Below are 26,750 nucleotides of genomic sequence, written 5' to 3'. Positions count from 1 at the left end.
TGTCCAACTCGTGGAACACTGCAACAACTCAAATAAAAAAACCCTCGGCAGACTTTTCATCAGGGGTATTCCAAGCTATTTAAAAAGAGGGAAGAAAGAATATCCAATCCAGGCTTCTTCAAACACCGGAAATTTACCCGCTCTCGGCCAGCCGGCCTGTCCAAAGCAGCACTCCATCAGACGTCACCTCCGGTTTGGGCTCGGCGATAGGCTTGGCCCCCGATAAAAGCTTTGCCTCCTCCGCATGTGCCCTGACTGGCTGAATGCCTTGCCGTTAATCCGGTCAGAAGTGATAGGCGAACTGAGCATGGGGGCGATTGGTTGGATAATACAGGATAATACAGGATAATACAGGCGTTGATTGGGCTTTTCGGCTGCGCGGCATGTGTAGAGAAGAGCGCCGGATTTTCTTAGGGCAGGACGACTCTACAGATTATTCAATGGAAATCATCCAATGGAGGTCATTCAGTCCCTGATGTAGATTACTCTGCTTATTTATAGTAATCTCCAATATACATCGTCTATTCTTTAAAAGAGGAAAACAAACACCCCCCCTTAACCAAAGGCAAAATAGGACTCCAGCTGAACAATACCAAAAATGTGACGGCCAAAATATATATAGAAATCTCGGTAGATATCTATTTAGAGAGGTTTTGCGAGCTGCCCACGGTGGAGTGTATGGCTTCCCATTTTTGAATGGCATCAAGGGCAGATGTGACCTTGATCCCCACTCGGGCCTCCATCTCGTAACTCTCCCATTTGGCCGCTTGGTCTATGTGTTCTTTGCATTCGCGCACCTTCCGTTTTTCGAGAGAGCTATCCATTTCTTCAATGGTACTCGTGGACGAGTTGGAATCGGATGACGATGGGGGCTTCACACTCGGGCCGTGGGCTGCGATGTATGTCGGCCGTTCCATCCACAAGTTAGCCGCCATCTCGAAATGGGCGACGGGAAGGATCCAGTCGTCTTTGAGATTCCCCTTGAAGAGCGACTTGTCGTGGTTCATGACGCGGTGTTGAAGTATCTCCTTGGCCTCGTCGTGGCGGCGCAGGGAACGGTAAACGGCCGCCCGGAGGAGATCTAGGATCGCTTGTTCTTCAATACCTCCCAGAGCCCACTGGGGATTGGCGTCACTCTCACACCAAGCCAGCTTCGATAAGGACTCTTCAAGCTGTTCCTTTGTCATGCGGCTGTGTCCGTTCCAGAAGAAGATCATCTCCTCCACAGGGTCGACCCCAACGGCGTCAACGAGCGGTACCTTCCATTCCTTGGATCGAGCTTCCCACTTGGCAACCTTCCGGGTCACAAAGCGATCGAAAGGCAACTGTCGAGCCATGAATCGTTTCTTCCCCGCCGTAGTAGGAGCGAGCCTGAAGTATTTAGTGGCCTTCTCGGCATGCTTAGACGCAGTAGTAGGATCTGTTTTGTTTAATTGTCGATAGAGAGCAAGATGCGCAGCTCCCACGATATAGTTATACAGTGCCAAAGACCAATTGTTAAGTTCACCACACTGAAAAAGATAGGAAAATCAAAATTTAGTTCATGATCCAATTTTAGGGGAAAATAGAAAGCCATACCTTCATAAAAGACTTGGCACACAACTCGTATTCGTGGAGGTACATCGAGTTCAGACTCTTTTCAAAATACTTCAAAGCCTCGACTTGTTTCAGGGGACTGTGCACATCGGTAGTCAACATTTCCAAGGCGCCCTTGAGGTTTTTATTCGCCGCCTTCATTCTGGCCTCTTCTAGGATCCATAGCTGACTGTCCGGATAGCGTTCGCGCATTTCTGTCAAGAGAGCCGTCAGTCTATCCCGTGGGTAACCCGCCAATTCTGGATCCTCCCCAGGGCCCACGTCGGCCATGATATCACAGTAGCGGACGAATCCATTGTAGTAGCCGAGCAACGCAAAGCCTGCAATGGCACCCATCATGTTGTGGAACTTGGTGGCCTGCCATAGCATCCGCAGCCCTTTCTGCTTGTCACCACGGAATCCGATGATGCCCAGCAGTTTGCCGAAAGCAGGCGGGATCATCGAAATGAGCAAGAGAAGCACACCGTAACAGCAATTGGCTCCAGAGTGAATGAAAACATCCATCTTATTCTTGAAGACATCAGAATTCGGGTCATAGTTAAACATCGCCGCGACGCTCGGGGATGAATTTCCAGTCGATGTGGGTGTATCAGCATCTGCGTCCCCAACTGCCAGGTCAGCCAATTTTTCAGACAATTCCGAGCCTTCAAGCGGTTCTGTAGGAGGCGTCTGGAACTCGGACGAGTCTGGGTCGGGCGATTCCTCGCTTGATATCTCAAAGGACTGGACCTGTGTGAGGGAACTTGTCGTCGTCATGACAGTCTCTCCAGCCGAGGAAATCATTGTTTGAGAGGACACGCTGGACTGAATAGAGTACGACAGCCGCGACTCCCGCTCTTGAATAAACTTCTCTTCCATCTGAAGAATGCTGTCCAGAGCCAGATAAGCCTTTCTCATTTTATAGAAACCTCGGATACTCTCTGTCAAGCTCTCGTTCAGGACCCCGACCACTGCACCCATGAGCTGTGCCATTGCCTGGCAGAGCACATATTCGGTACCAGGCGCATATATTTCCGATCTAGAGGCGTGAGGAGAACGGCTCTGTGCTCTGGACTGGTCACTGGCAGCGCCGCTTTCGGCTTCAGTCAAGCGCTCCGATGCTGATCGATATCAGGAACAGTTCCAGACAGAGGGGCGATGAAGTGTGATTTAGAATTCGTCCGACTGACCTTGTCGCATAACCTCCTGCTCGAAGCCAAGTGTCGCCCGAACAAACGCAACAACACCCTTGCCGAGCTATACGGATTCGGAAGGGAACGCATTAGCACCATATAGACATAATTCCACACAGAAATATATATAAAAGAAGGTACCTTATGGAAGGTCGAATCCCCTTCAGCAAGGCCCGATTCCGCCCCGTCAACGTCATCGTTGAGAATCAACGACGCCGCTTAATCCGCTGGCATATCAGCACGCAAGCTCCCCCGCACACAGAAGCGTTATCCGCAACATTCCGACAACGTACACTGCATGGCATCTTCCACTGAGAGTGAAACACAAGCATTAGCTTCGGGCAACAGTGAATCGGATCATCCATGAGAACTTACGGTCTCGCAAATCTGTCGAAACATCGATCGACGGCGTCGAGGCATTGGAGCCTAGACGCTTGCCAGAGAGCCAAGTGCCCACTCGAAACATATTGACCGGTCGCAAGAGGTCCTAGAGAGGGTCTTACACCTATCAGGGCCACGGTAAGAAAGATCTAGCCGTTACCAGTGATCTCCCTGCGCCTGACAGCTGTCTGGCTGAGAGGAAGGAGTCTCCAAAGTTGACGGTGGGATGGAGCTATAAATCCTCAGATAGGGAACACGCGGATGAGTGAGGCTCCCAGGCACACTTTCTGGAGCACCGACTTTTTGAAAAACGGCTAGTTGAGGGGCAAGGCTGGGTGAGACAATCTGTCAGATTTTGATTCACTGATCGGATTCGCTTATAGTTATACAGCCGGTAAGTCCGGGTCCCTGCGATCGTACCCTTTGGTACAAGTGACGACAGTCCCTGGTTTCTGGCGACTGCGACGGCATATGGCTCCCAGCCAGTCTCCGCGGACCAGCGAACGTTTATCGTATTGACGGGGAGAATTAATAGCTTGTAATCTAGTAATCTACCTGAGATGAGACCTTCCAAGGCTTCAGGCCCTTTTCTAGATCGAATACCTTGTGGGCGAGTCTGCCTCTGCTAACAGAGTAAGCCCCCCTCTCAAAGTACGTACCAAGTAGCTCTAGAGGGGTGGCCCGCCCAGCTCCTCACACCTCCAAACCTGGGATCGTCCGTGCATCCGCCAGCATCTGTCCATCAACCGTCTTCTAACTCCGCCAACTTGCAAACATCAAGAGTCTAGATAGTTTGGTGATTGTCTTTTTTTTTATATCTCTGGAAAAAACCTGACTACATCTACACACCCTCGCACCCACGCATCCAGGCACCCGCGCACTACCCCTGTCCACCATGTCGAACACAACACAATCCACAAACCAGGCTGAAGCCTCGCAACAGCCTCAGCAACAGAAGCCCCCCGTGTTGGAGGAAGACGACGAATTCGAAGATTTCCCCGTTGAGGGTGAGCCATTTTTGCCCTTGCGCAGCCTTGCTGGCTCTTCTGCTTGTGCAGCTCCGCTAACAGACCCGTGATACCGCTAGATTGGCCGCAAGAAGAAGCCGAGCAGGCGAATGGAAACAACGGGCATCTCTGGGAAGAGAGCTGGGATGACGATGATGCCGGCGAGGATTTCTCCAAGCAGCTAAAGTGCGTTGATTGGGCGGCTTGGTTGACCTGCCTCTTTTCCCCAACCAGCTCGACGAAACACAAACTGACGTTTTTTTTTCGGATATAGGGAGGAACTAAAGAAAGTCGAGGCGTCCAAACAATGAAGATAATATGAAACCAAAAAAAATGAAGCAACTGGAAATATGGATGAGTCCGCAGACAATGATTTCGGCCAACCCTTTCACCGGCCGGTTGACCTTTCAGGATATCTCAGACATATATGGAACGATCAACAATATCTTATTAAAAGTTTCGACTGTCCGGGATATCTCGGGTCTACGCGGTCACAAAACCCATCTCAGTTCTGGCAAGAGAGGCTCGTCAAGAAGCTAAAATGGCTCCCCCCTAGACGGCAAATCAAGTCTGTCATTCACGAATATCCTCAAACAGATCTACATGAATGGTCGAGCGGTATAAAGTCTATCAATTCAGGCTATTTCCAGGCTTCTATCTATCTCCATCTGGTACATACATATCTTGCGAAGACTAGAGCTTTGACCGAGTGTCTATGGTTTGAAGCCACCAAGTTAGAACTGTACCGAGTAAACTGTACAAGTAAATTGCAACGCCACACAAATCTTGATAAAATTTTCATTTCTTGATTTATTGGTTGCATGAGGTACATTACATTCATCGTATACTATATCCCAGCTAGATAATTTCATGCGTACATCATTGAATGCTGTGGACAGAGTTGGAAAGGTAAAAAAGAAAAAAAGGAACCACCCTTAGGGTTTCTGATTGCGGGAGAAAATAACCGCAGTGTATATCATAAATATCGCCTCCCCAGAAGCAAGAAGTTTACTTACTTGAGAGAGCATCGACGCCAGGCAGGACCTTGCCTTCAAGCAGCTCCAGCGAAGCACCGCCGCCGGTCGAGACGTGGCTGAGCTTGTCTTCGGCACCATACTTGGCGGCCACAGTGGCGGTGTCACCACCGCCGACGATGACGATAGTGCCAGACTGGGCGGCAGCAACAGCGGCATCGAGTGTCTTCTTGGTGCCGTTGGCGAAAGGCTCCATCTCAAAGACGCCCGGAGGTCCGTTCCACAGGATGGTCTTGGCCTCGGCGATGGTCTTCTTGTACATCTCCACAGACTTCTCGCCAACGTCCAGGCCCATGTAGCCGTCGGGAATACCCTCAGCATCCGTGGCGTATCCGGTCTGGGCATCGGCAGCGAACTTGTCGGCGGTGATGTAATCCACGGGGAGGACGATCTCCACGTTGTTCTCCTTGGCCTTCTTGACGATGTCGGCAACGGTCTTGCTACCAGCTTCGTCGAACAGGCTGTTTCCGATCTTCACGTTCTCCAGAGTCTTCTTGAAGGTGAAGGCCATGCCACCGGTGATGATGAGGCTGTTCACCTTGGGCAGAAGGTTGTCGATCAGCTGGATCTTATCGGAAACCTTGGAACCACCCAGGATGGCAAGGAAGGGGCGCTGGGGGTTCTCAAGAGCCTTCGCGAAGTACTCAAGCTCCTTCTTAACCAGGAAACCAGCAGCCTTCTGGGGCAGTTCGACGCCAACCATGGAGCTGTGCGCACGGTGAGCGGTTCCGAAAGCGTCGTCTATCATCCGGTTAGCATCAGTCATTTACAAAGAAAATAAATTAATCCTTGGAAGGAGAGTCTCACTGATGTAGATGTCGCCCAGAGCGGTCAGCCCCTTGCGGAATTCTTCGACACTAGCCTTATCGGCCTTGACCTTCTTGCCCTCGGCATCCTTGGAGCTGCCCTCCTCCTCGGCGTGGAAACGCAGGTTCTCAAGCAGGATGACTTGGCCGTCAGAGGCACTGTTCACGGTCTCCTCGACCTCCTTGCCGACGCAGTCATCGGTGAAGATGACGCTCTTGCCCAGGAGCTTCTCCAGCTCGGGGACAACAGGCTTGAGGCTGTACTTGGGGTTCTTCTTGCCGTCGGGGCGGCCAAGGTGTGACATCAGTACAACTGCCTTGGCGCCATTCTCAATGGCGTACTTGATGGTGGGAAGAGCCCCAACAATACGTTGGTTGTTGGTGATCTTCTTCTCGGCGTCGAGGGGGACGTTGAAGTCAACCTGTTCAAACCTCAGCGTTAGAAACAACACTCAACAAACGTCTCTTTTTCTGCATCGAACGCCATCCATTGCCATGCAGAGGCTCTCCATATAGAAACATGGGACATACCCGAATCAGGACGCGCTTGCCCTTGAGGTCGACATCAACGATCGAAAGCTTGTTGGAGAGAGACATGACGACTGAGCTTCTGTCTATGGTCAGCAACACTGGTATTCAACCGTGATTCCAGACGTAATGCAGAGATCAACGCTACCTTATAACAGACAAGGAGATAATTGAGGAAAGAAACAGATCGAAGGGAAAAAATCACCGAAAGCCTGAAGCGTCCCAAAGGTGGCGGGGTATGGAACTGTTTGTTGCAGTGGTGGGGCTTCCGGTGAAGCAGATGGGTTGATGCTTCTAGCTCGGGCTGATGCGGGACTGATGTCAATGAGTAGCGGGAGGTTAATCAAGTTTGACAACGTTGTGGACGGAAGAGCCCGGGGCACAAATCCAGAGCTCTCAACAGCCTCGGGTTGCTTATGGGGGATTCTATGGATGTGGAAGAGTGCATAGCCCCTCCCATATTACGTCAAGAGCTTGGCTAATAAGGCCATTGCATGATGGTTAGAAGAGCGGCACGTATATGATCATGGTACATACTTCTGTGGTGTGTCAAGAAACAATCGCAGGGTACCCATTTCACACCTATATTAATCAATATTCCCCAGGTTATTGATAAGCTTCAAAATATATCGTAACTTCGCTGCGCAACTTGAACGAGAAGAATCCACAGGCAAATCATAAAACTAAGCAGCACACAACTAGACCCTGTCTGAATACTTGTAAAGGCAAAGCAAAACAAGGACGACACGAACTAAAACTAAGGAGATACGTGGCAAATTTCGTAGTCTGACATTGCGAGCCCGAGATCATGCCGTTACTCGTCTTCGGAGGAGTTGGTCAGGGACAGATACGCAGTCCATGCGATACCAATAGTCGAAACAAAGGGCTATATGCACATCCACGTTAGATCTGTTGACAGTTTTGATACCCTTTGATATCATTCAAGACTTACAATCTGGAACTGAATAGGGACCACGCGGAAGTTCAGAATCTGCACAGCAGGCCAAAGAATAAAGTTGGCTTTCAGTGTAGGAAGATAGACGTCCTGGAACTTGCGAAGTAAAGCCCGTTTACCTCCACCTTCGGCAATTGTCATGAATGAAAAGAAACAGACAAGTCCTAAGGTACATGTAGTTAGTAATTTAGATTTTAGGACCTATTTTGAAGAGGGAGTATGTACCGATGGGAGCAAACATCAACTGATCGACAATAACCCGCTTCAACACTGGAACCGTCGGGTTCTTTTTGGTGAGTGGAAAGGTTGTTGACAGGAACCTGAACCACTGGAACTGGACCGGTGCCATGAGAAAACCGTACGACATGAATCGGGTCAGGCGCTCGAAGTCGAACGGAGGGGGCGAGTTCTTTGAGAAGCCGAGTTCCCCGACGGCAGGCGGCTTCTCCTTGCCAAGGTCGTGGATTTCAATGGAGATCAAATCATCGCCGGCATCTGATACTCTCCTCCTCCTGCGAGTTTTGAATGCCGTAATCAGCTGTGCCACTGTGTCCGCGATCCCGCCGAGCACCTGTTGGTTCGAAACGTCAGCGATTAGTGAATCATAGAATTGGGCACAATCGGCTGCATATCGGGAGAGCTTACAGCGTTAGTGACCATGGTGGTCAAGACTATATATCACAGGCAAAAAAAGTCAGTCAACGTTTGAAAAGTTGGGAATCGATAGCGACCGAGGCAGGGTATCTTGCATACTGGGTTTTTCGGCATAGTAGGAGTTGAATTTAGATGCAAGACGCATTGCGGCTGCCATCTCAATCAAGAATATGATAGTATGTAACAAGGGCTATGCATTTGAGAACGATGTTAGTGCCGACTCGTAGTCCAAGATGAAAAAGGCGAGGCTATCCGCCTCTTCTATCCAAGTTTCTTTCACAGCAGGGAGCGTATTTCGAGAGAGACATACCACGCGACCATAGATATATCTTCTATTGAGCCCATCCAGGACTTTTCTTCTCATGGATGATAACATGGCGAGGAGGGTTTAGGTAGAGATAAGCCCCCTTGGCCTGGTCGAATTCCGGCGAAGGCAGGTTCTCAGGCAATAGTGGGCGAAAGTATGACGCAAAAAGGGGGCGGCGGGAAATGGGTCAAGAGAAGAACCTGCTCTTTTGCACAGGTTATATATTCAGTCCGGACGGCAGTTCTGGAGATGGAAAATCTGAGCACAGTGAGGGTTGATGACGACCCCAGGTTCCTTATCCGACTCTACCGCGATAGGGTCGCAATAGTTGATGGAGTACGGAGGGTGAGGCGTTTTTCGTTATCGGCGCTTATTTAGGTAGCCGCTTACTTCCGCCACTTGAGGTGACCCTTGCAGAGAAAAATGGGGCCATGAGGCCTGCCAATTAGCTAATATTATGCATGAGATGATCTGCCAGTTTGAATACTGCATTTAACAGTATGGAGTATGCTGCGTGGATATGTATTTGTTCAAGAGGTATTTGGTGTCCATACATTCTTTTCTATGGTATTTGGAGTCTATCATATCCCACTTCAGCATTACCTCATTACTTCTCAAGACATACAGAAAAAAAAGTATATACAGCTGGGGGGGTTTTATGCATTATTCATGGCTTCCGAATAGCGAGCCTCTGTCATCGATGGCCACGATGTCTGGTAGATCTCTGATATCGGTGGTTTCGTTGGTGGTTACATCAACCAGACGCACCGCTTCCAAGTGGAGAGATCCAATCATCAAGGGAAGCAATTTGAGCTCAAAGGAATGGCAGGTGCCGGGGAGAAGAGGCCTAAGATTGATGATGAGCATTTTGAAAACGTGAAGGCATCATTACTTCTCGGCCAATTGACTTACCCGACTCTAATATCTGTGTTTAAGCTGATGATTTCCGCATCTTGACCAGCCGCGTTCTTCTGCATGGCATGGATGATATTGTCGTCTGTGACTGCCTCGGCAACTTCATCTCCTCTGAAACTGGATATCGATGATGTTGAAGGGCGAGCAACATGGGTACGGGGATCTATCCGCTTTCTTCGGGGCATGGCAACCATGGCGAATTTACGCGGTATAGTCGAGCGGTTGACAATGAAGACATCCCAGGAAAAGGGCTTCCCCACCTCGACATTGACAGGCCCTGAGAAAGAGATTGTGACGCCTGAGTCTGTGGTCGAATAGGCCCGTTCCCTGAGTGAGCTTCGATTGGATTGAGGAACTCCGCTTGCGCTGTTCGCTTGGTGAGATGCCATCGGGAGGCTTGCTGGACGGTTATTTCGTTGGAGCGCTTGGCTTGGACCTCCAAAGGTTGGGTTGAGAGCCACTGAAAAATCAACGGTGGTTCGCCATTGCATGAAAATCCGCGGATTACAATCCTCCGACAACTTAATGGTAGCACCTAATGATATGTCCAGGGTACTGGCCATTACCGTGGTCGATGGATTTGGATCCGGCCCATATTCAGGCATGAGTTTGTACACCAAAGTGATGTCGTCTCGTGGGCGACAGAGAATTGGCGGTGTAAGTTCTGGAACTTCCGACAGAGTCTCAATGGTTCCATCTGACAATTGAAGGTCGGCTTTGTCAAAAAGAACATCGCAGTTCAAGAAAGGGGTGACTTCGAAATCGAGACTTGCAACAGTGGTGGGTCGACCGGAGAATGAATTTAGTCTTGAATATCGGATCCTGGCACTGGCGGCAGGAACAACACGTATTGGATGGCCCGGGTGTTGTTTGATATTGTGTACAGGCTCTTCTGTATAGGTCGCAGGTATGACTCGCAACAGTCTCGATGCTGGAAGAAAAGGGTCTGTTTGGCTCGAGCCTTGATTCGCAGATAGGGCCTGCAGGATGTTCGCCGACGCAGGTATTAAAGGGGGAAGATAGTCGTCATTTTCAGACTCATCTCGTAGCTTCTCTGGGGGATTGAGATTGACCGAAGATTGGAAAAGTAGCGAGGGATTTTGGATGCGGATACGAGGCCGTCCTACCCGATATCAGGAAACGAGGTCCAACACACTCCAAGAAGGTGTTGACTTACTCAAAAAGGCTTCAACGTTCCATATAACATAGACATGGTTCCCACTGCGCTCACCATCCTCAAACGCATTCACAACCACCAACGGGTCATCGCTTCCGCTCAGCACTTGAGAAAAGATGAGGTCTCGTGTCGGCGGCGCGTTTTCAGGGGGGGGTTCTGCTGGGTCTATGGCAAATACTTCAACTCTCGCCTTCAGTCTCTGCAAATTGAATTTCAAACTCTCTTCTGAGCAGTTGGAGAGTCTCAGGACAACGCGAACGGGCAAGAATTCATCTATGTCGCTTTAGATGAGTAAGAGACGGAGTTCGGTCAGGAGCTGAACTGTATACACACCGAAGAATAGCAGCGAGCGCTGTTTGATAGATGATAGAATAGTAGGCAGATCATCAGCGTCGGTTTCCAGGCAAGAAGTTATGGCTTTCTCAATGTCGAGTTCAGTAGCATGCGGGACAACTGTATCCAGCACAGCGTGCCTTAGGAACTCTCCAGCAGTCTCAATGCCAGGCATGGCCGTTTTGGGGAACTACACTCCCATCAATAAAGCAATCTCGAAGAAGATATTGCGACCCCAAAAGGAGGGGTATGTGTTGCTGGAGCTCTGGATAAAACCCATGTGTTCATGCGACGGTGGTGCTTTGGGTCGGACAGGAGATGTGATGCAAACAGGACAAACATCGGCGACGGGCGATCTCAGCCCAGGAAATTGAGAGCGCGCGCAGACCGAATCTGCACTCTGCTCGCATCAGATTAGACAGTTCTTGCAGCCTTTTCTCTCATAAGAGAGCCTAGCAGGTCCAATATGAGCTCTATGAACGGTATGTCGACAGCTCCTGCTATCTGGCAGGAAGCTCGCAACGCTGAAGGAAGGGTTTATTATTACAATGTGCAGACGAAGGCGACACAATGGGCGAAGCCTGCCGAGCTTATGACGCCGGTAGAGGTGAGTAACCCTCTCAATTCAGTGATTTACTTGTTTATTGACCATCATATTTGATATAGAGAGCTCTGTCAAACCAGCCTTGGAAAGAGTATACTGCTGAGGGTGGCCGCAAATATTGGTACAACACGGAAACGAAGCAAAGCACTTGGGAGATGCCAGATGTTTACAAGAATGCGCTTGCACAGGTCCAGACGGCCCCGGTACCCCCTCCAGCGTAAGTAGCTGTTGTTTGGGTTTATGTGCTCTTCCGTACCATTGACTAATGGGATTCTAGGGCCCCGACATTCGTTGCTGGCAGTGTCAGTTCGTTCCCTTCCCAGCCACAGCACCGTGATCGTGACGATTACAATCGCGGGTTCAACGATCGGCGTGGTGGCTTCGGTGCGCCCGATACAAATGGCTTTTCTGCTCCCTCGGCACCTGCCTTTGTTGCGGCGCAATCCGACCCGGAATACGGCTCGCTCGAAGAGGCCGAGAGTGCTTTCATGAAGATGCTTAAGCGGCATAATGTTCAACCTGATTGGACATGGGAACAAACGATGCGTACAACCATCAAAGACCCGCAGTATCGGGCCATCAGAGACCCCCGTGACCGCAAGACAGCCTTTGAGAAATACGCAGTCGAGGTTCGCATGCAAGAGAAGGACCGAGCGAAGGAAAGATTCGCCAAGCTCAGAGCAGATTTCAATAGTATGCTAAAGACGCATCCCGAGATTAAGTATTATAGTCGCTGGAAGACAATTCGGCCGATCATTGAGGGCGAAACAATATTCAGATCTACTGATGATGAGAATGAAAGACGACAGCTTTTTGAAGAATACATTATCGAGCTCAAGAAAGCCCATGTGGAACAGGAGGCTGTGAAGCGCAAGGCTGCGATGGACGAACTCGTGACAATTCTGAAGTCTATGAACTTGGAGCCATACACCCGCTGGTCCGAGGCGCAAAATATTATTCAGAACAACAAGAGAGTTCAAACTGACGATAAGTTTCAAACTCTGACAAAATCTGACATTCTTACTGCGTTTGAGAACCATATCAAGTCTCTTGAACGAGCATTCAATGATGCTCGTCAACAACAGAAGTCTGCTAAGGCAAGAAAGGAGCGTCACAGCAGGGAGCAGTTCCAGGAATTACTCAAGGAACTCAAGTCGAACGGCAAGATTAAAGCTGGGAGCAAATGGATGAATACCTATCATCTCATCAAGGAAGATCCTCGCTATACAAATATGCTAGGCCAATCGGGGTCTACTCCACTTGATCTTTTCTGGGATATGGTTGAAGAAGAAGAACGCTCTTTGCGGGGACCTCGTAACGATGTTTTGGATGTTCTCGATGTAAGTTTTCTCTTTCATGGTCCATTTTCTAAGCGGTTACTGAGTTTGTGTGATAGGACAAACGTTACGAGATTGCCCCCAAGACGACATTCGAAGAGTTCAACTCAGTTATAGGCTCTGATCGCCGGACAGCAAACATCGATCCAGATATTCTCAGACTGATCTTTCAGCGCATCCAAGAAAAGGCTGTCCGGCGAAATGAGGAGGAGAAGCACGCGGCTGATCGTCACCAGAGACGCGCAGTGGATGCCCTGCGTTCTCGTATGAAACGTCTGGAACCCCCTGTGCGTGTCACTGACACCTGGGACCAAGTTCGGGCTCGAGTAGAGAAGCTGGACGAGTACAAGGCCGTTGATTCAGATGAACTCCGCCAAGCGGCCTTTGATAAAGTCATCCGTCGTCTTAAAGAAAAAGAGGATGACATGGATAGAGACCGCGATATCAGAGACCGGGATCGGGGCAGCCGGAGAGAACACCATGAACGTGACCATCGCGGCAGTCGTGGTGATAGACGGGCAGCCTCGAGCCGGCTCAGCCGCACCCCCGAGCCAGATGCCTATGAGGCGGACCGTCGCAAAGCCCAGGCAGATCGTGAGCGAACTTATAGAAAAGTCAGCGGCCTCTCACCGGTTCGGGAACGCCGAGAAGATCGCGAACGCGAGAGGGAGAGGGATCGGTACCGCGAACGTGACCGTGAGCGAGACCGGGACAGGGCCTCTCGACCCCTCGCCCACTATGAGCGCGAACGTCGGGAACGAGAGGAGGAGCGTGAACGTCTCTATCGCACCCGCGCCGACCCGCGCGGCAGTCGCGACGAGTTGGATTATGGTGGGGACACTCGAAGCACTGTCAGTACTGACCGTCGGCGTAGACGCGACAGTGACGCAGAAAGCGTTGCAAGTCGCTCTGCGAAGCGCCATAGGCGAGACAGCCGTGAGAGAGAGCGCAGCAGAGGCGCAAAGCGTGACAAGGAACGAGATCGTGTTCATGAGCCTACTCCCAGTGAGGCCGAGGTTAGGAAGGAAGAGAAAGCGGTGCATTCAGGCAGCGAGGAAGGGGAGATTGAAGAGGACTAGTTTTTGGTAATCTGTATGTATATCTTAAATCCTTGGGCGTGACAAACAGACTTATGTGCCATGGAATGTTGAAGATGCGTAAGAGCATCATTCACCATGTAGAATCTGATGTCTGGAGTACTACTGTACATATTCCCGACTCATTTCATAGAACCGAGCTTGCTGGGTGATTTGTGGCAGAGATATAATAATAGATTTATCAAAAAATAAACTTGAGAATCCATGTTCAATTAACTATACTCCTAACACACAGATATGACAGAGGCCACCTAACTTGACCCGCCGCTAGCACCTCTTCTCCCAAGCAAGTCCCATCATGTAAATGAAACAGCCATCTATTATCATAACGTCGTTGATGCTTTTTGATTTGCCCTAGGGCTCAATGACAATCCCCTTTTCAACCCTCCAACCCAAGTATATCAAGAGAAATTCCAAATCAAGGCTTCCAATACGAGGCGTGCGTATGAGGATCGAAAAGCATGACGCTCTCAGATGACTGACAATATAAGACGAACTGGAAGCGGTGCAGAGACAGGAGGTAGACCGCTGTCCGAGTCGGAATTGTCGTCTTCATCATCATCCTCCGAGGCATTCGCTTCATCTCCAAGTAGATACGCCCGCCGACAGTGTCGTTTCGTACAAGAAGCGGAAGCGCCGGAAACGCCGGGAAACGCCCTTAACCGATTATTTTCGCGGCGACGACGCCGATCTCTTCGCCAGTCAGACTCGCGCTCATCACGTCTGTGACGCTCGCGGTGATGCTTATAAGGGACGCCCCCTTCAGTTCTCTTCCTCCAGGAAGTACTAGATTGGGAGTCAGCAAGAAAGAGCAGGGGGGGAAAGGGTTGTAGCAAGTATATGCTCTTGCCGGCGATGCTGTATGTAAGGGTACTTACGTAATTTCCACTGAGCTTCTGTTCCTGGTCCATCTGACTGTTGTACTTGTTGATACGAGGACGGAAACTGTTAGGATCACGACGGAAGGTGACATCCAAATTCTTCAGGAACTTATTGCAACCAGTGAGGAGGGACTCGGGGGTGTTGGCATGAGCATCAACGGACGGCTTTCCATCAAAGACAATCACACGATCGGCAAGGTAAGTAGCCATGATGAAATCGTGCTCGACGATGAAAGCAGTCTTCTTGGAGTGCATGATGAAACGCTTAATAACTCTGGCGGCAACAATACGCTGCTCGGAGTCGAGATAGGCGCTAGGCTCGTCAATAAGATAGATGTCGGCGGGCATACCGAGAGCCAAGACAATAGCAACTCGCTGCAATTCACCACCGGACAGGTTCTGCACCTCCTGGTCAATGAAGTCGTCGATCTTGAGAGGCTTGTACACATCGGTCTGGAACTGAGGGTTCAGGAATGCCGCCTTAATACGCTTGAAGAACAGCTGGCGAACAGTACCCTGGAACTTGGGAGTGATCTTCTGGGGCTTCATGCTGATGTTCATGCGAGGAATAGAGGCGCTTCCATCAGGTTTCTCAGCGCCAGCGAGCATTTTACAGAATGTAGTCTTGCCGGTTCCGTTTTCACCCATCATGACGATGATTTCCGAATCAGTGAACTTGCCAGAATCGATCTTGAGGTGGAAGCTGCCCAGAGTCTTCTCCATGGTAGGGTAGCTGAAGCCACGATTCTTGTCGACAATCAGGTCGTCACCAGCCTCAGCAAGACGGAAAGTGAGGGACTCTTCTCTGAAGCGCAAGTTCTCGGTAGGGATGTGACCATCCAAGAAGATGTTGATACCTTCGCGGACGGAGGAAGGCAGAGTGACCACACCGTAGACAGCAGGACGACCATAAAGCACACAGATGAAATCGGACAAATAATCAAGCACAGACAGATCGTGCTCGACAACAATGACGTAGTCATCAGGACGGAGAAGCTCCCGAATAGTGCGGGCAGCAGCCAGGCGCTGCTTGACATCAAGATAGGATGAAGGTTCGTCGAACATATACCTGCAATGACTTGTTAGAATAGAGATCTGGGATCATCGGAGAGATAATAAACGTACACGTCAGCCTTCTGCACGCAAACCAAGCCAATGGCGAAACGCTGAAGCTCTCCACCGGAAAGCAGACTAATCTCACGGTTCTCAACCTGCTTCAGTTCTATTTCATCTTGTTAGAGTGTAGATCAGCACATAAATAGGTACGATGACATACCAAGGACCTTCATGATGTGCTCCATGTTATCCATTTGAGTGCGGCTCTTGATGAGCTCCCCGACCTTCTGAAGGGGACCCTTGACTGCCCTGGGGATCTGATCGACATACTGAGGCTTCACAACAGCCTTCAAGTTATCCTCAAGGACCTTGGTGAAATAATCTAGACAGGTTAGACATTTGCAAAATCATTACATGGAACGCTTGCACATACTCTGGAGCTCAGAACCACGGAAGTATCTCAGAATTTCCTCCCAGTCTGGCGGGTTGTCATATCGACCCAGATTGGGCTTCAACTTTCCGCTGAGGATCTTCAAGGCTGTACTCTTTCCGATACCGTTTGTACCAACCAGACCGAGTACCTGTCCAGGACGAGGCATCGGAAGTCGGTGAAGCTTGAAGCTGTTGGCGGAATAACGGTGGGTAACTTCGCTCTCCAAGTTGGTGGGCAAGTTGATGATGTGGATAGCGCCAAAAGGACATTTCTTGGGGCAGATACCACAACCGATACAGAGGCGCTCGGAAATAAATGCGATTTTCGAGTCCGGGCTGACTTCAATGCAGAGCTTGCCGGTGCGGACCACCGGGCAAGATTTCTTACATTCCTGGCGACATTTCTATAATAATGAGTACCGCTGTATTTCCCCAAAGCGTTATATTCCATTCATACCTTCGGTTTGCACTATACGTGGTGGATAACTCGTGTAAGCAGTAGTCCTAAAAATTGTATACAGGTGGCGGAACCTCTAGGCGGGGCAGTGTGAACACACCTTGTCACTATTGACAATGGCAATACTAGAATATAGGAAGTTAGCGACTATTTTAGACTCCTCAAGATTTCAAAATAAAGCATACCGAGTAAGTTTGTCAGACATAGTGACGCGTTTCCTGCTCGAGATTCACGGGTTGCGAGACAACAGGCGAAAAAAATGGGCGAGAAAAACGACTCTCAAACAGTCCGAACTGTACCGAAGTCAATAGAACCTCCACAGATTCAAGAACCAGAGAACAATAGGCCGATGCCCTGCGCGGAGCAACGCTGACAGGTGGCAGGTGGGTTAGAGAGTGAATGGTTGATTGTTGCGATCTTCTAAAGAGGGGTTCTCCAGAGAAAACTATGCCAGTGAATTGTGGGCGCGGGCTTAGCGAATGCCTCAGGCACCAGAAACAAGCAGCTTTTGGCTTGCTGTGATTGGCTCTCGCAAGATCAAGCCACTAAAACTTCCAGGCGCATTTTATTTCAACCGTGCAGTCACCTGATCGGTGTCAGTCGGGTCGAGCGCTCGTCCCGAGTGACTGGGCGTTAAGCCTCTTTGGGCCTCGCTTGCCGACACACTAAACTGCATACAGTATGGCGGCTAGTGGCCTGGAAACTCAGGCTGCGAAACCCGGGCGTTCACTGCGACTCGCTCACCTCCAGCCGACGTACAACTCTCTTTCTGCTCCCTCAATCATCAGCAGTCTCCAGTGCTTTTCTCCCTTCCTCCCACCATCCGCCACCACCACCTCCTGTTCTATCTGTCACCATTGATTCTCTGACCCTCTTTGCCTCGGGGTCACCAAGCTATGGACTGTAAGTATTTTTTTATGCGTTTTTGGCCCTCTCTGGACGTGTCCGTATTTCCTCCGCTGGTGTACTTCTCCACGCTCTCGACCCACCGGAGCAGCTCATGAATTCCCTAATTCTTCGTGTCTGGGGTCTGTCAGTGAGTTTCTTGCTCAGGAACTGATTGAAGTGCATCCCCTGTCTCTGGTTTTGTGATTGTATCTCTCGTGTTGCACCTTCCCTCCCTCCACCAACACAGTCGTCGCGTCCATCCCAGCGTCATCAAAAAATCACCCTCCTGCATCAAAAGCTTCATTTCTACTTGTTCCTCAGGGGAAACCAGTTCTCTCACCCTGGTTTATCGGTCGCCTTGTCGTGTTGAAACCTCTACTGCCTTTCTTGGCGCTCTTCAGCGCTGTGTCGAGCTTCAATGCTAACTCGTCCCCGTCTCTAGCCACTAGCATGGTGATCCCATCTGCCCCCGTTTCCTCAGCTATGGCAGGCTTATCCAATGGCTTCTCGGACGCGTCTATTGCCAGCGATATTAACCCTTCTGCCGACAAACCTATGAGCGATGCCGACCGTGACTCGTCACAGCCGGCCGAATATCGCATTCCTTCCGAATCACCGGAGCCGGATGCTGCTGACGACTCTTATAATACGGAGTCACCCAGTGTCGCGGATGATGACGACGATAAAGACCATGACTCCCAGATGGAAAATACGGATGACAGAACCAGCCCCTCGAGCGATGAAAACTCTTCATCACCCGAACCATCTCGTGGGATGAAACGTAAATCACCGTCGGTCGATGAGTCCGAGTATATCAGACAGAATCCCGACCTTTACGGACTCCGTCGAAGTGGGCGTGCGCGTATAGTTCGCCAAATTGCCGCTTCTCCCTCGGACTCGGAATCCGATGCCGTCGCTCCACGCGTCAAACGAAAACGTGTCGTCGCTTCCCAACAGTCGTCTAAACGCCCCTCACGCTCCGCAACTCGCTCCTCTTACTCAGAATCGGACAGTGATGAGTATGGTGGCAGCCGTAACAAAGCCAGGCGTCGTCGTATCCTCCAGGCGGTGAAAAACAACGAACCTGTTCATGCCGAAGTCCGTTTCTCAACACGTAACGCCTCGAAGGTGTCCAACTATAATGAAGATGATGAAGACTCTATGTTTGAAGATGAACCGGAGTATTCGGCTCAGAACTATTGGGTCAACGAGGTGGAAGATAACCGCCCTGCTGTCGACGTTGTTCTCAATCATCGCTTGAAAGCTGATGTCGAGTCTGAAGGTCCCAATGTTGATCGTCACGATTTCGAATATTACATTAAATGGCAGGGCAAGTCGCACTATCATGCAACATGGGAGACCACAGAAACTCTTGGCAACTGTCGCAGCACCCGGCGCCTGGATAATTATGTGCGAAAAGTTCTTTCTCAAGAGATCCGTCTCAACCTCGACGGCGATGCCGCTCCAGAGGACCGCGAGAAGTGGAATCTTGACCGAGAGCGCGATGTTGAAGCAATAGAAGATTACAAGAAAGTAGAGAGGGTAATCAGTTCGCACGAGACAGAAGAGGGCACCACTGAATACCTTGTCAAATGGAAGCGCCTCTTCTATGACTCTTGCACGTGGGAGAGCGAGGGACTTGTCAGTACCGTCGCCCAAACCGAAATCGACCGATATTTGGACCGCTCTTCTCGCCCTCCCGTCTCCGATAGGACCGAATCAAACCCGGCGACTCGAGCCAACTTCGAGCCCATCAAAGGCACCCCGAGTTTTCTACAGAATGGAGAGCTCAAGGATTTCCAAGTGAAAGGCCTGAATTTTATGGCTTTCAACTGGGTCCGGAATCGCAACGTCGTCCTCGCAGATGAGATGGGTCTCGGTAAAACTGTTCAAACTGTTTCCTTCATCAACTGGCTACGCCATGTTCGGAACCAACAGGGTCCATTTGTCGTCGTCGTACCTCTTTCCACTATGCCAGCTTGGGCAGAAACCTTTGACAACTGGACCCCAGACCTGAATTACGTCGTGTACAACGGGAATGAGGCTGCCCGCTCAGTGCTTCGGGAGCATGAGTTGATGATCGACGGCAATCCAAAACGTGCCAAATTCCATGTGTTGCTGACTACATATGAATATGTTCTTCTTGACTCGGCCTTTTTGAGCCAGTTCAAGTGGCAGTTCATGGCGGTCGACGAGGCTCACAGACTGAAAAATCGTGATTCGCAGCTCTATACCAAGCTCCTCGAGTTCAAGTCCCCTGCTAGACTCTTGATCACCGGCACCCCCATCCAGAACAATCTCGCGGAACTCTCTGCCCTTCTCGATTTCCTGAATCCCGGAATGATCGATATCGATGCTGACATGGATCTCAACGCGGAAGCGGCTTCTGAAAAACTTGCCGAATTGACGAAGGCCATTCAACCTTACATGCTTCGACGAACTAAATCCAAAGTTGAATCCGATTTGCCACCCAAGACTGAAAAGATCATCCGCGTTGAATTATCCGATGTTCAACTCGAGTACTACAAGAACATTCTGACTAAGAACTATGCGGCCTTGAACGAGGGTACCAAGGGCCAGAAGCAATCACTGTTAAACATCATGATGGAGCTGAAGAAGGCCAGTAATCACCCTTTCATGTTCCCCAATGCGGAGTCCAGAATCCTCGAAGGAAGCACTCGCAGAGAAGATGTCTTGCGGGCCATGATTACCAGCAGTGGTAAAATGATGCTGTTGGATCAGCTTCTAGCAAAGTTAAAAAGAGATGGCCACCGTGTGTTGATTTTCAGCCAAATGGTGAGGATGCTGGATATCCTCGGAGACTACATGGAATTCCGCGGGTATTCCTACCAACGCCTTGATGGCACCATTCCGGCAGCATCCCGGCGCCTCGCGATCGAGCATTTCAATGCTCCCGGTAGCAGCGACTTCGCCTTTATCCTGTCTACCCGAGCAGGTGGTCTTGGTATCAATTTGATGACCGCAGATACTGTGGTTCTTTTTGACTCTGATTGGAACCCTCAAGCAGATTTGCAGGCCATGGCTCGAGCCCACCGTATTGGTCAAACAAAACCTGTCAGTGTGTATCGTCTTGTCTCAAAAGACACGGTTGAGGAAGAAGTTATCGAGAGAGCACGTAACAAATTACTTCTTGAATTCATCACCATTCAACGTGGCGTTACGGACAAGGAAGCAAGCGAGATTCAAAACAAAATGGCCCGGGGCGGCATCACCCTCGGGGAGCCTAATTCGACGGAAGATATCTCTCGAATTCTCAAACGTCGTGGCCAAAAGATGTTCGAACAAACTGATAACCAGAAAAAGCTGGAGCAGCTTGATATTGACTCGGTCTTGGAGAATGCCGAACTCCACCAGACAGAACAGGTTGAGGGCATCCAAGCGGACGGCGGCGAAGAATTTCTCAAAGCCTTCGACTTCGTCGATATCAAGGTCGATGATTTGACCTGGGATGACATCATTCCCAAAGAACAACTCGATGAACTTAAAGCAGAAGAGAAACGGAAAGCCGACGAACGCTACCTGGCGGAGGTTATCGAGCAGAATCGTCCACGCAAACGTCATGTTCCTAGTGACGAGCGTGATTCGAGAGAGGAACGCAAGGCGAAAAGGCTAGCGAGAGCACAGGTAGCCATGGAAAACGATGAAGAGTCCGAATCTGGCTCGACTTTGGATCCTAAACGACCACTTGTGGAGAAGGAATACCGACATCTTCTCCGCTCCTACTTGAGATATGGTGACATTGACGACCGGGAAGACGAACTTATTCGCGAAGCACGCCTAGTCGGTCGCGACAAGGAAACCGTGCGAGCTGCGCTCCGTGAGATTACCGACAAAGCCTTCTCCCTTGTCCGGGAAGACGCGCAGAAAATGGAGGCTCTCGAACAGGCGGGCAAAATGCCGACCAAGAAGGAGAAGAAAGCTGTTCTTTTTGATCTTCACGGAGTTAAGAGGCTCAACGCTTATACCATTGTCGAGCGCCCTCAGGAAATGCGGATGCTCAAAGAAGTAACCTCCGCCGCCTCCGAGTACAAGAACTTCAGAGTTCCTGAGGCTACTAAAGCTGCTGACTATAGCTGTCCTTGGGGTGCTCGCGAAGACGGTATGCTCTGTGTAGGCATCGCCCGCCATGGTTACGGAGCCTGGGCACAAATCCGAGATGATCCAGATTTAGCTCTGGGTGATAAACTCTTCTTGGAAGAACATCGCGTTGAACGGAAGAATGAGCGACTGAACGGCGAGGACAAGACTACCAAATCCCCCGGAGCGGTCCACCTGGTTCGCCGAGCTGATTATCTTTTGTCGGTTCTGAAAGATAAAGTTAGCAATGGGGCCAGCGCGACAGCAAAGAGAGCGGTTGAAAACCATCACCGAAACAACCGGAAGACCTCGCGAGCCCACACAAGTGCCAGTGTTTCCGCGTCTCCCGCCCCAAGCTCCCGGAAGGGCCAGCGTGAGGTTGATCGTACCAGACAACGTTCTCATACCCATGGTGCCCGGGACAGTGTCGAGCGTCACCATACTCCGAATCGTGATGGCCGCCCCCGGTCCGTGCATGACGGGGAGAGACCTCGTCATAGAATGTCGGATGCATCAAATGACGATGCCCGCCGACGCAAATCGGGCGAGAACGGTAATTCTTCTTCAAAGGAAGACATGTCTCGTCTATTTTTCAAACCAATCCGCGAAGATCTTCGACGCGTCTCCTCGGTCACAAAGGAGAATTATCCGAGCAAAACCGAGCGTGCATCCGAGCTTCGCCATCTCCTCCGCAAGATCGGAGATTTCATCCGCCGCACTTTACAAGGCGAGGGATCTCTTCATTCCCTCGAAACCCGCCTTTGGTAAGTCTGACTATGGCCCGTTGAAGAGGGAGCTTTTCTAACGCTCAATATAGGCACTACGTTGCGGTCCACTATTGGCCCAACAAAGACGCCGGTGGTTCGAAACTCCAGGAGATGTATGACAAGTTGCTGGCGGCTCAGCGGGCTGCTGCAGCCAAAAAAGCCTCATCGAACGGGGCCTAGAGTCTGCTCTCCGTTTGCAAGACTCGGCCCAGAATTGCGACCACTTCCAGGCCATTTTTCATTTTATTCAACCTTTTCCCCAAAGTACTGGGATGTCTGCATGGCCAGGGCGTTGGTATGAGTTTGATATTTACACGGCATGGGTCGCTGTCCATACTGAATGATTTTTGCATGACATGTTTGGGGGTCTGTTTCTCTCTTGCGTTATTTTCCTATTTTTTAAGCCCTGGGACCCCTCTTCTGGCTGGGCCCTGCGGTTCATGTCTACGTTGTACTTTATGCTGGGAGAGCCACTTGCTTTCGAATTTCCTTTTATTCTCAACGAGACCAATGGGACCGTTTCATCTTTTTGAGACTTGGGCCCTTGGATTGATCATGGCTTGCTGGGACCGTTTTTCTTCTCGAAAACTTGGGGCCCGCGGTTCTGTTTTCCTACAAATATTCATGTTCTGCCAAAATGGTTGTCCATAAAAGAAGCGATTTGAGACTATTGTCCTCTGGAATGCATATCATTGATACCAATAGTGTCAAATGTGATGAACGCCTTGTGCTGCTTTGATCTCTGTCTGTCCACTGTGTTCTGAAAGGGTGCCAGAGAAGTCATTGACATATACTACTAGATTTTGCATAATCAGAATTTTGATGGACTCCTCGTAAAGAAATGAGAGCTAAGTAAAGGGTGTGTTTGAGTATTTTAGAATCGGGTGCCATTAATCCCATGGCTGTAGAGAGAGAAAAAACAATACAGTACATGAGGAATCCAAAAGAAAGATAAAACCCCGATACTCCTCCATCCATAATGATATTACCGAATACATTGTCATATCTCCCCTTCATCCCGCTATGGCGGACCAGCTGCACTTGCCGCCTGTTGCTGTGCTTGCCGTTGTTGCTGCTGGAACTTCTCCAGGCCATGTGTGACGTCGGCTGCGCCCAGGGCTCCGACACCCTCGCTACCGACGATGGCGCTGAAAAGCCGGAGCTCGGCGTCGATCACGTCGTCAAAGATGCCTTCTTTCTCGCGCCAGGCCTCCTTGCGCTTGGGCTGTATCCTCTCCCATTCCTTTCGTAGCTCGACGGATTCCTTCTCCGCCCAGAAGATCTGCCGGCGCAGCAGCCGGTAGAGGTCCATGGAGCGGAGCGACAGTTCGTGCTCGTCAAACCCCACCTCAGGAGCGAGTTCGGGGAGTTCGATCTCATCAAGGTCCTCTGTTTCAATCACATCACTGTCGCCGTACTGATCTGCCTCATCTTTGGGGGGGTGCGAGAGTTTCAGCTTGATACGTTGCAGTTTGCTGGTAGGGGTTGCGGTGCCGCCAAGGGCAGGGAGGGCCGGGTTGTGATGTTTCGGTACAGGGTCCGAAGGTCGTAGTGCTTCGGTCTCGTGAACGGTGCGCATGTGTTTGGCGAGGGCATCCGACCGGGTGAAACTCCGATCGCATTCTGCATGGAGAGAGAGAAAAAGGTCATTGTCAGCTGCCAAGGGTGCGTTCACAGAAAACTCGATCGATCACTTGGGTCGGGGGGAAGGGGGGGGGGAGTGTGTTTCCAGTCTTACCTGGAAGTGCGCAATAGAAAGGTTTCTCTCTCGTATGGCTTCTCATATGGGCACGTAGCGCATAGCCACTGGCATGGGTTTGGCCCTTGCGACTGCAGTCGACCCATTCGCACGAGTACTTCTTCTGTCGGCTGCCGACATGCGCGTCATGGATGTGTCGGACCAGCTCGTCCATGTTGCCCTGATCACCGGCCTCGCAGCCTTCCCAGCGGCATATGGTGACCTGGTCATTCCCCTGGCCGCTATAGTCGTCGTCCCCAATCGCACTGCCGAGCAGGGCCAAGGTCGCATGGTCGGTCGGCAGCTCGCCGGAGGTATCGGAGGAGATGGTCGAGGCAGGAGAGCTTGGAGGGATATCATCTTGCAGAGCTGACATTGGAGTTTGGCGATCCCACGAAGCCATCCCCGTGCGGCGACGCTTTGACGGTGGGAGGTTTGAGGCGGAGGGTGTGTCGGGCTTTGCCTCCTCGTGGTCCGAGGATGAGCTTTCTGTGATGATGGACGAGAGAGAGGAAGCCGGTGAGTCAGCCATGGCGGGCGAGAGAGAGCAATGTCGATGGGAGGATTCCTCAAAGAAAAATCAATGCCCACGCTGACGGACAGGTCAGTGACACCTCCCGGTCGTCAAGGTCGAGAGGGAGGCTTTTGGCAAGCGCAGAACGTCGAGTATACTGCATGGTCAGCCACGTGACGAGGCTATTAATCCTGTCAAAACGCGCGATTCTTTTTTTTTCTCTTCTCCTTTTCCCTTTACAACACGATATCCATGCAACAATAAACACCCACAAGACGTGATTAGCTATCAATCTGCTATTTTGAATTATCAGAATTTGACGATAATTAAATATCAGAATCATTTTACTAAAGTCTTGTTAGTTTAACACTGTCATATAGTTATCTGTAAAGGTATGCTTCTCCGTCTCCCAAGCTCCTCCTTTCCTTATGATGAATAAAATAAGAGTTCTGCAATGCCGACAGTCTCCTACTATTGTGAGACTGCATGTTGACCTCTTCTACACTTGACCTGACTACATTCTTTCCCTGTTTTACGCTTGCTGTGAAATTGGATTCATGAAGCTAATAAAAAATATAGAATTATAGTGTGCAGGTTCCTCAAAATATAGGCTATTTATCATCTTCATCAATACATCATTTCTCCATGCCATTTCCACCATGCTCTCCTTTTTGATTAGAGTAACAGTCTGCTTGACAGCTAGTAGCGGTCACCAATGACCTCGTGCAGCTTTAGAATAGCATCAATCTCGGCCAGGTCTGCATCCGACAGAACCGGTACGCCTCTCATATTTTGGGTGACTCGGTCCTTGGTAGTGGCTCCGGGAATTGGTATCATGGTTGGCATACCTGGCTTTTCGCTCAAAGCCAGGACCCAGGCCAGAGCAATCTGAGCAGGTGCAACGTTCTTGCGAGCGGCGAGTTCCTTGACCGCGTTCACCAATTTGAGGTTTTGCTCCATGGCTTCACCCTGGAACCTAGGCAACAAGTGAACGAACTCGCCCTTTGGGACTTCGGATAGGTTTGTAAAGGCACCGGCTAGAATTCCCCGGCCCAAGGGCGAGTAGGCGACGACGGGGATTCCGAGCTCTGCGCAGGCCTTTGCCGTGCCATCTTCGAGGATATGGGTGTCGAAGAGTGATAATTCTACTTCAACCGCGGCGATAGGATGGACCTTGTGCCTATAGATGCCAAAACATATGTCAGCATAGAACAAGAAAAAAACAATAATGTAGAGGCGAGTAAAAGAATCACGTACGCCCGCCGGACAGTCTCAGCATCCACTTCGCTCAGACCGATCCCGCCGATTTTGCCCTCCTTGACATACTGGGCCAAGATAGTCACCGTCTGCTCGACGGTGGTCTTGGGGTCTTGTCTGGCGCATTCGAAGATATCGATCGTCTTCTTCCCGTCCAGGATCCGGAGGCATTCGTCCACGCTGCGGCGAATGTTGGCCTCGGACCCATCCCATACGAGTTCCCCGACCTTATTGCCTCCCTTGATGCTCAATATAACCTTGTCTGCCTTCTCGGGGTACTTTGTGAAATACTTGTTGAGCAAATGGCAAGAGTTGAAGTCCACGGGGCCGTAAAGCTCCCCGCCGTTCCAGAAGTTCGCACCAAGGTCCAAGGCTGTGTCCAAGGTCTCAAAGCTCTGCTCTTCAGACGGCAGCTGAGTATTCCAAGTCAATCCTGGTATAATTTTAATACTCGCATCAATCAAACAGACAGACGGGAAGCGGCGTACTCATCATCCCATAGCCGGTGGCTCCTATTTCCTTTCCAACAAGAGAAGGCATTTTGCGGAAAGTATATTGAGGCGAAGATGGTATAGTAGTATCCAAAGCTTTCCAAACGAGATTTCTTTGAAGCTGATGTAGCCTGTTGCCGCTTCCCTTGACCCCGTCGCAGCTGAGTCCATTTTTATACTCTGCCGGTTTCCACGACTGACTACTCCATGACAGGATCGGAGATTCAGTTTACGGACATCGAAGTCGGTGTCCGAAGGGCTATTCCAT

General features: G+C 50.4%; 10 protein-coding genes across 10 annotated transcripts; 3 read left to right on the top strand and 7 right to left on the bottom strand.

Annotated features, from left to right (window-relative positions):
• Positions 1–454: 454 nt before the first annotated feature.
• On the bottom strand, positions 455–3,476 carry ASPZODRAFT_128173 (hypothetical protein). Its single transcript, XM_022721945.1, has 6 exons — positions 3,144–3,476; positions 3,062–3,079; positions 2,910–2,986; positions 2,766–2,832; positions 1,579–2,696; positions 455–1,511 (listed from the first exon to the last, which is right to left on the bottom strand). Exons 1-6 carry the CDS (start codon positions 3,232–3,234, stop codon positions 639–641), a joined length of 2,244 nt encoding a protein of 747 aa, XP_022584184.1. The 5' UTR covers positions 3,235–3,476; the 3' UTR covers positions 455–638.
• A 568-nt stretch (positions 3,477–4,044) lies between these two features.
• On the top strand, positions 4,045–4,467 carry ASPZODRAFT_12793 (hypothetical protein; the record flags this gene model as incomplete). Its single annotated transcript, XM_022721870.1, has 3 exons — positions 4,045–4,156; positions 4,237–4,342; positions 4,431–4,467. 3 exons carry the CDS (start codon positions 4,045–4,047, stop codon positions 4,465–4,467), a joined length of 255 nt encoding a protein of 84 aa, XP_022584183.1.
• Positions 4,468–4,971: 504 nt separating this feature from the next.
• On the bottom strand, positions 4,972–6,768 carry ASPZODRAFT_156751 (hypothetical protein). Its single transcript, XM_022726280.1, has 3 exons — positions 6,528–6,768; positions 5,998–6,418; positions 4,972–5,931 (listed from the first exon to the last, which is right to left on the bottom strand). Exons 1-3 carry the CDS (start codon positions 6,591–6,593, stop codon positions 5,165–5,167), a joined length of 1,254 nt encoding a protein of 417 aa, XP_022584182.1. The 5' UTR covers positions 6,594–6,768; the 3' UTR covers positions 4,972–5,164.
• Positions 6,769–7,338: 570 nt separating this feature from the next.
• On the bottom strand, positions 7,339–8,509 carry ASPZODRAFT_57752 (hypothetical protein; the record flags this gene model as incomplete). The annotated part of the gene is made up of 6 exons (XM_022728706.1): positions 7,339–7,410; positions 7,477–7,643; positions 7,705–8,050; positions 8,125–8,150; positions 8,233–8,323; positions 8,444–8,509. 6 exons carry the CDS (start codon positions 8,507–8,509, stop codon positions 7,339–7,341), a joined length of 768 nt encoding a protein of 255 aa, XP_022584181.1.
• A 594-nt stretch (positions 8,510–9,103) lies between these two features.
• Positions 9,104–11,040, bottom strand: ASPZODRAFT_58307 (hypothetical protein; the record flags this gene model as incomplete). The annotated part of the gene is made up of 4 exons (XM_022728758.1): positions 9,104–9,287; positions 9,353–10,478; positions 10,533–10,805; positions 10,866–11,040. 4 exons carry the CDS (start codon positions 11,038–11,040, stop codon positions 9,104–9,106), a joined length of 1,758 nt encoding a protein of 585 aa, XP_022584180.1.
• Positions 11,041–11,331: 291 nt separating this feature from the next.
• On the top strand, positions 11,332–13,885 carry ASPZODRAFT_12789 (hypothetical protein; the record flags this gene model as incomplete). Its single annotated transcript, XM_022721861.1, has 4 exons — positions 11,332–11,472; positions 11,532–11,686; positions 11,747–12,809; positions 12,866–13,885. The coding sequence occupies 4 exons, from the start codon at positions 11,332–11,334 to the stop codon at positions 13,883–13,885; spliced, it is 2,379 nt and encodes a 792-aa protein (XP_022584179.1).
• Positions 13,886–14,088: 203 nt separating this feature from the next.
• Positions 14,089–16,785, bottom strand: ASPZODRAFT_995648 (hypothetical protein). The gene is made up of 5 exons (XM_022730614.1): positions 16,730–16,785; positions 16,274–16,676; positions 16,061–16,222; positions 15,910–16,006; positions 14,089–15,853 (listed from the first exon to the last, which is right to left on the bottom strand). Exons 2-5 carry the CDS (start codon positions 16,437–16,439, stop codon positions 14,374–14,376), a joined length of 1,905 nt encoding a protein of 634 aa, XP_022584178.1. The 5' UTR covers positions 16,440–16,676; positions 16,730–16,785; the 3' UTR covers positions 14,089–14,373.
• Positions 16,786–18,172: 1,387 nt separating this feature from the next.
• On the top strand, positions 18,173–22,662 carry ASPZODRAFT_59242 (hypothetical protein; the record flags this gene model as incomplete). Its single annotated transcript, XM_022728830.1, has 2 exons — positions 18,173–22,479; positions 22,533–22,662. 2 exons carry the CDS (start codon positions 18,173–18,175, stop codon positions 22,660–22,662), a joined length of 4,437 nt encoding a protein of 1,478 aa, XP_022584177.1.
• Positions 22,663–23,608: 946 nt separating this feature from the next.
• On the bottom strand, positions 23,609–24,752 carry ASPZODRAFT_31156 (hypothetical protein; the record flags this gene model as incomplete). Its single annotated transcript, XM_022728214.1, has 2 exons — positions 23,609–24,105; positions 24,221–24,752. Coding segments are annotated over 2 exons (1,029 nt in total), but the record flags the coding sequence as incomplete, so codon positions are not given.
• A 681-nt stretch (positions 24,753–25,433) lies between these two features.
• Positions 25,434–26,531, bottom strand: ASPZODRAFT_149157 (hypothetical protein; the record flags this gene model as incomplete). Its single annotated transcript, XM_022725464.1, has 3 exons — positions 25,434–25,914; positions 25,992–26,424; positions 26,480–26,531. The coding sequence occupies 3 exons, from the start codon at positions 26,529–26,531 to the stop codon at positions 25,434–25,436; spliced, it is 966 nt and encodes a 321-aa protein (XP_022584175.1).
• Positions 26,532–26,750: the final 219 nt, after the last annotated feature.

Source organism: Penicilliopsis zonata (assembly GCF_001890105.1).
Source record: "Penicilliopsis zonata CBS 506.65 unplaced genomic scaffold ASPZOscaffold_2, whole genome shotgun sequence".
Taxonomy (NCBI): Eukaryota; Fungi; Ascomycota; class Eurotiomycetes; order Eurotiales; family Aspergillaceae; genus Penicilliopsis; species Penicilliopsis zonata.
Note: the sequence above shows the minus strand (reverse complement) of the source record. Positions and strands in the feature narration are given on the sequence as shown.

Excerpts from the sequence above, each read along its gene's own strand:
- ASPZODRAFT_128173 (XM_022721945.1), bottom strand. The coding sequence starts at position 3,234 with ATGTTTCGAGTGGGCACTTGGCTCTCTGGCAAGCGTCTAGGCTCCAAT. Across the intron at positions 2,833-2,909 it reads GGGATTCGACCTTCCATAAG|CTCGGCAAGGGTGTTGTTGC; the intron begins GTACCTTCTTTT and ends GAATCCGTATAG. Across the intron at positions 1,512-1,578 it reads GTGCCAAGTCTTTTATGAAG|TGTGGTGAACTTAACAATTG; the intron begins GTATGGCTTTCT and ends TATCTTTTTCAG.
- ASPZODRAFT_156751 (XM_022726280.1), bottom strand. The coding sequence starts at position 6,593 with ATGTCTCTCTCCAACAAGCTTTCGATCGTTGATGTCGACCTCAAGGGC. Across the intron at positions 6,419-6,527 it reads GCAAGCGCGTCCTGATTCGG|GTTGACTTCAACGTCCCCCT; the intron begins GTATGTCCCATG and ends AGGTTTGAACAG. Across the intron at positions 5,932-5,997 it reads TCTGGGCGACATCTACATCA|ACGACGCTTTCGGAACCGCT; the intron begins GTGAGACTCTCC and ends ACCGGATGATAG.
- ASPZODRAFT_995648 (XM_022730614.1), bottom strand. The coding sequence starts at position 16,439 with ATGCCTCGTCCTGGACAGGTACTCGGTCTGGTTGGTACAAACGGTATC. Across the intron at positions 16,223-16,273 it reads CCGTGGTTCTGAGCTCCAGA|ATTATTTCACCAAGGTCCTT; the intron begins GTATGTGCAAGC and ends TAACCTGTCTAG. Across the intron at positions 16,007-16,060 it reads GCACATCATGAAGGTCCTTG|AACTGAAGCAGGTTGAGAAC; the intron begins GTATGTCATCGT and ends AAGATGAAATAG.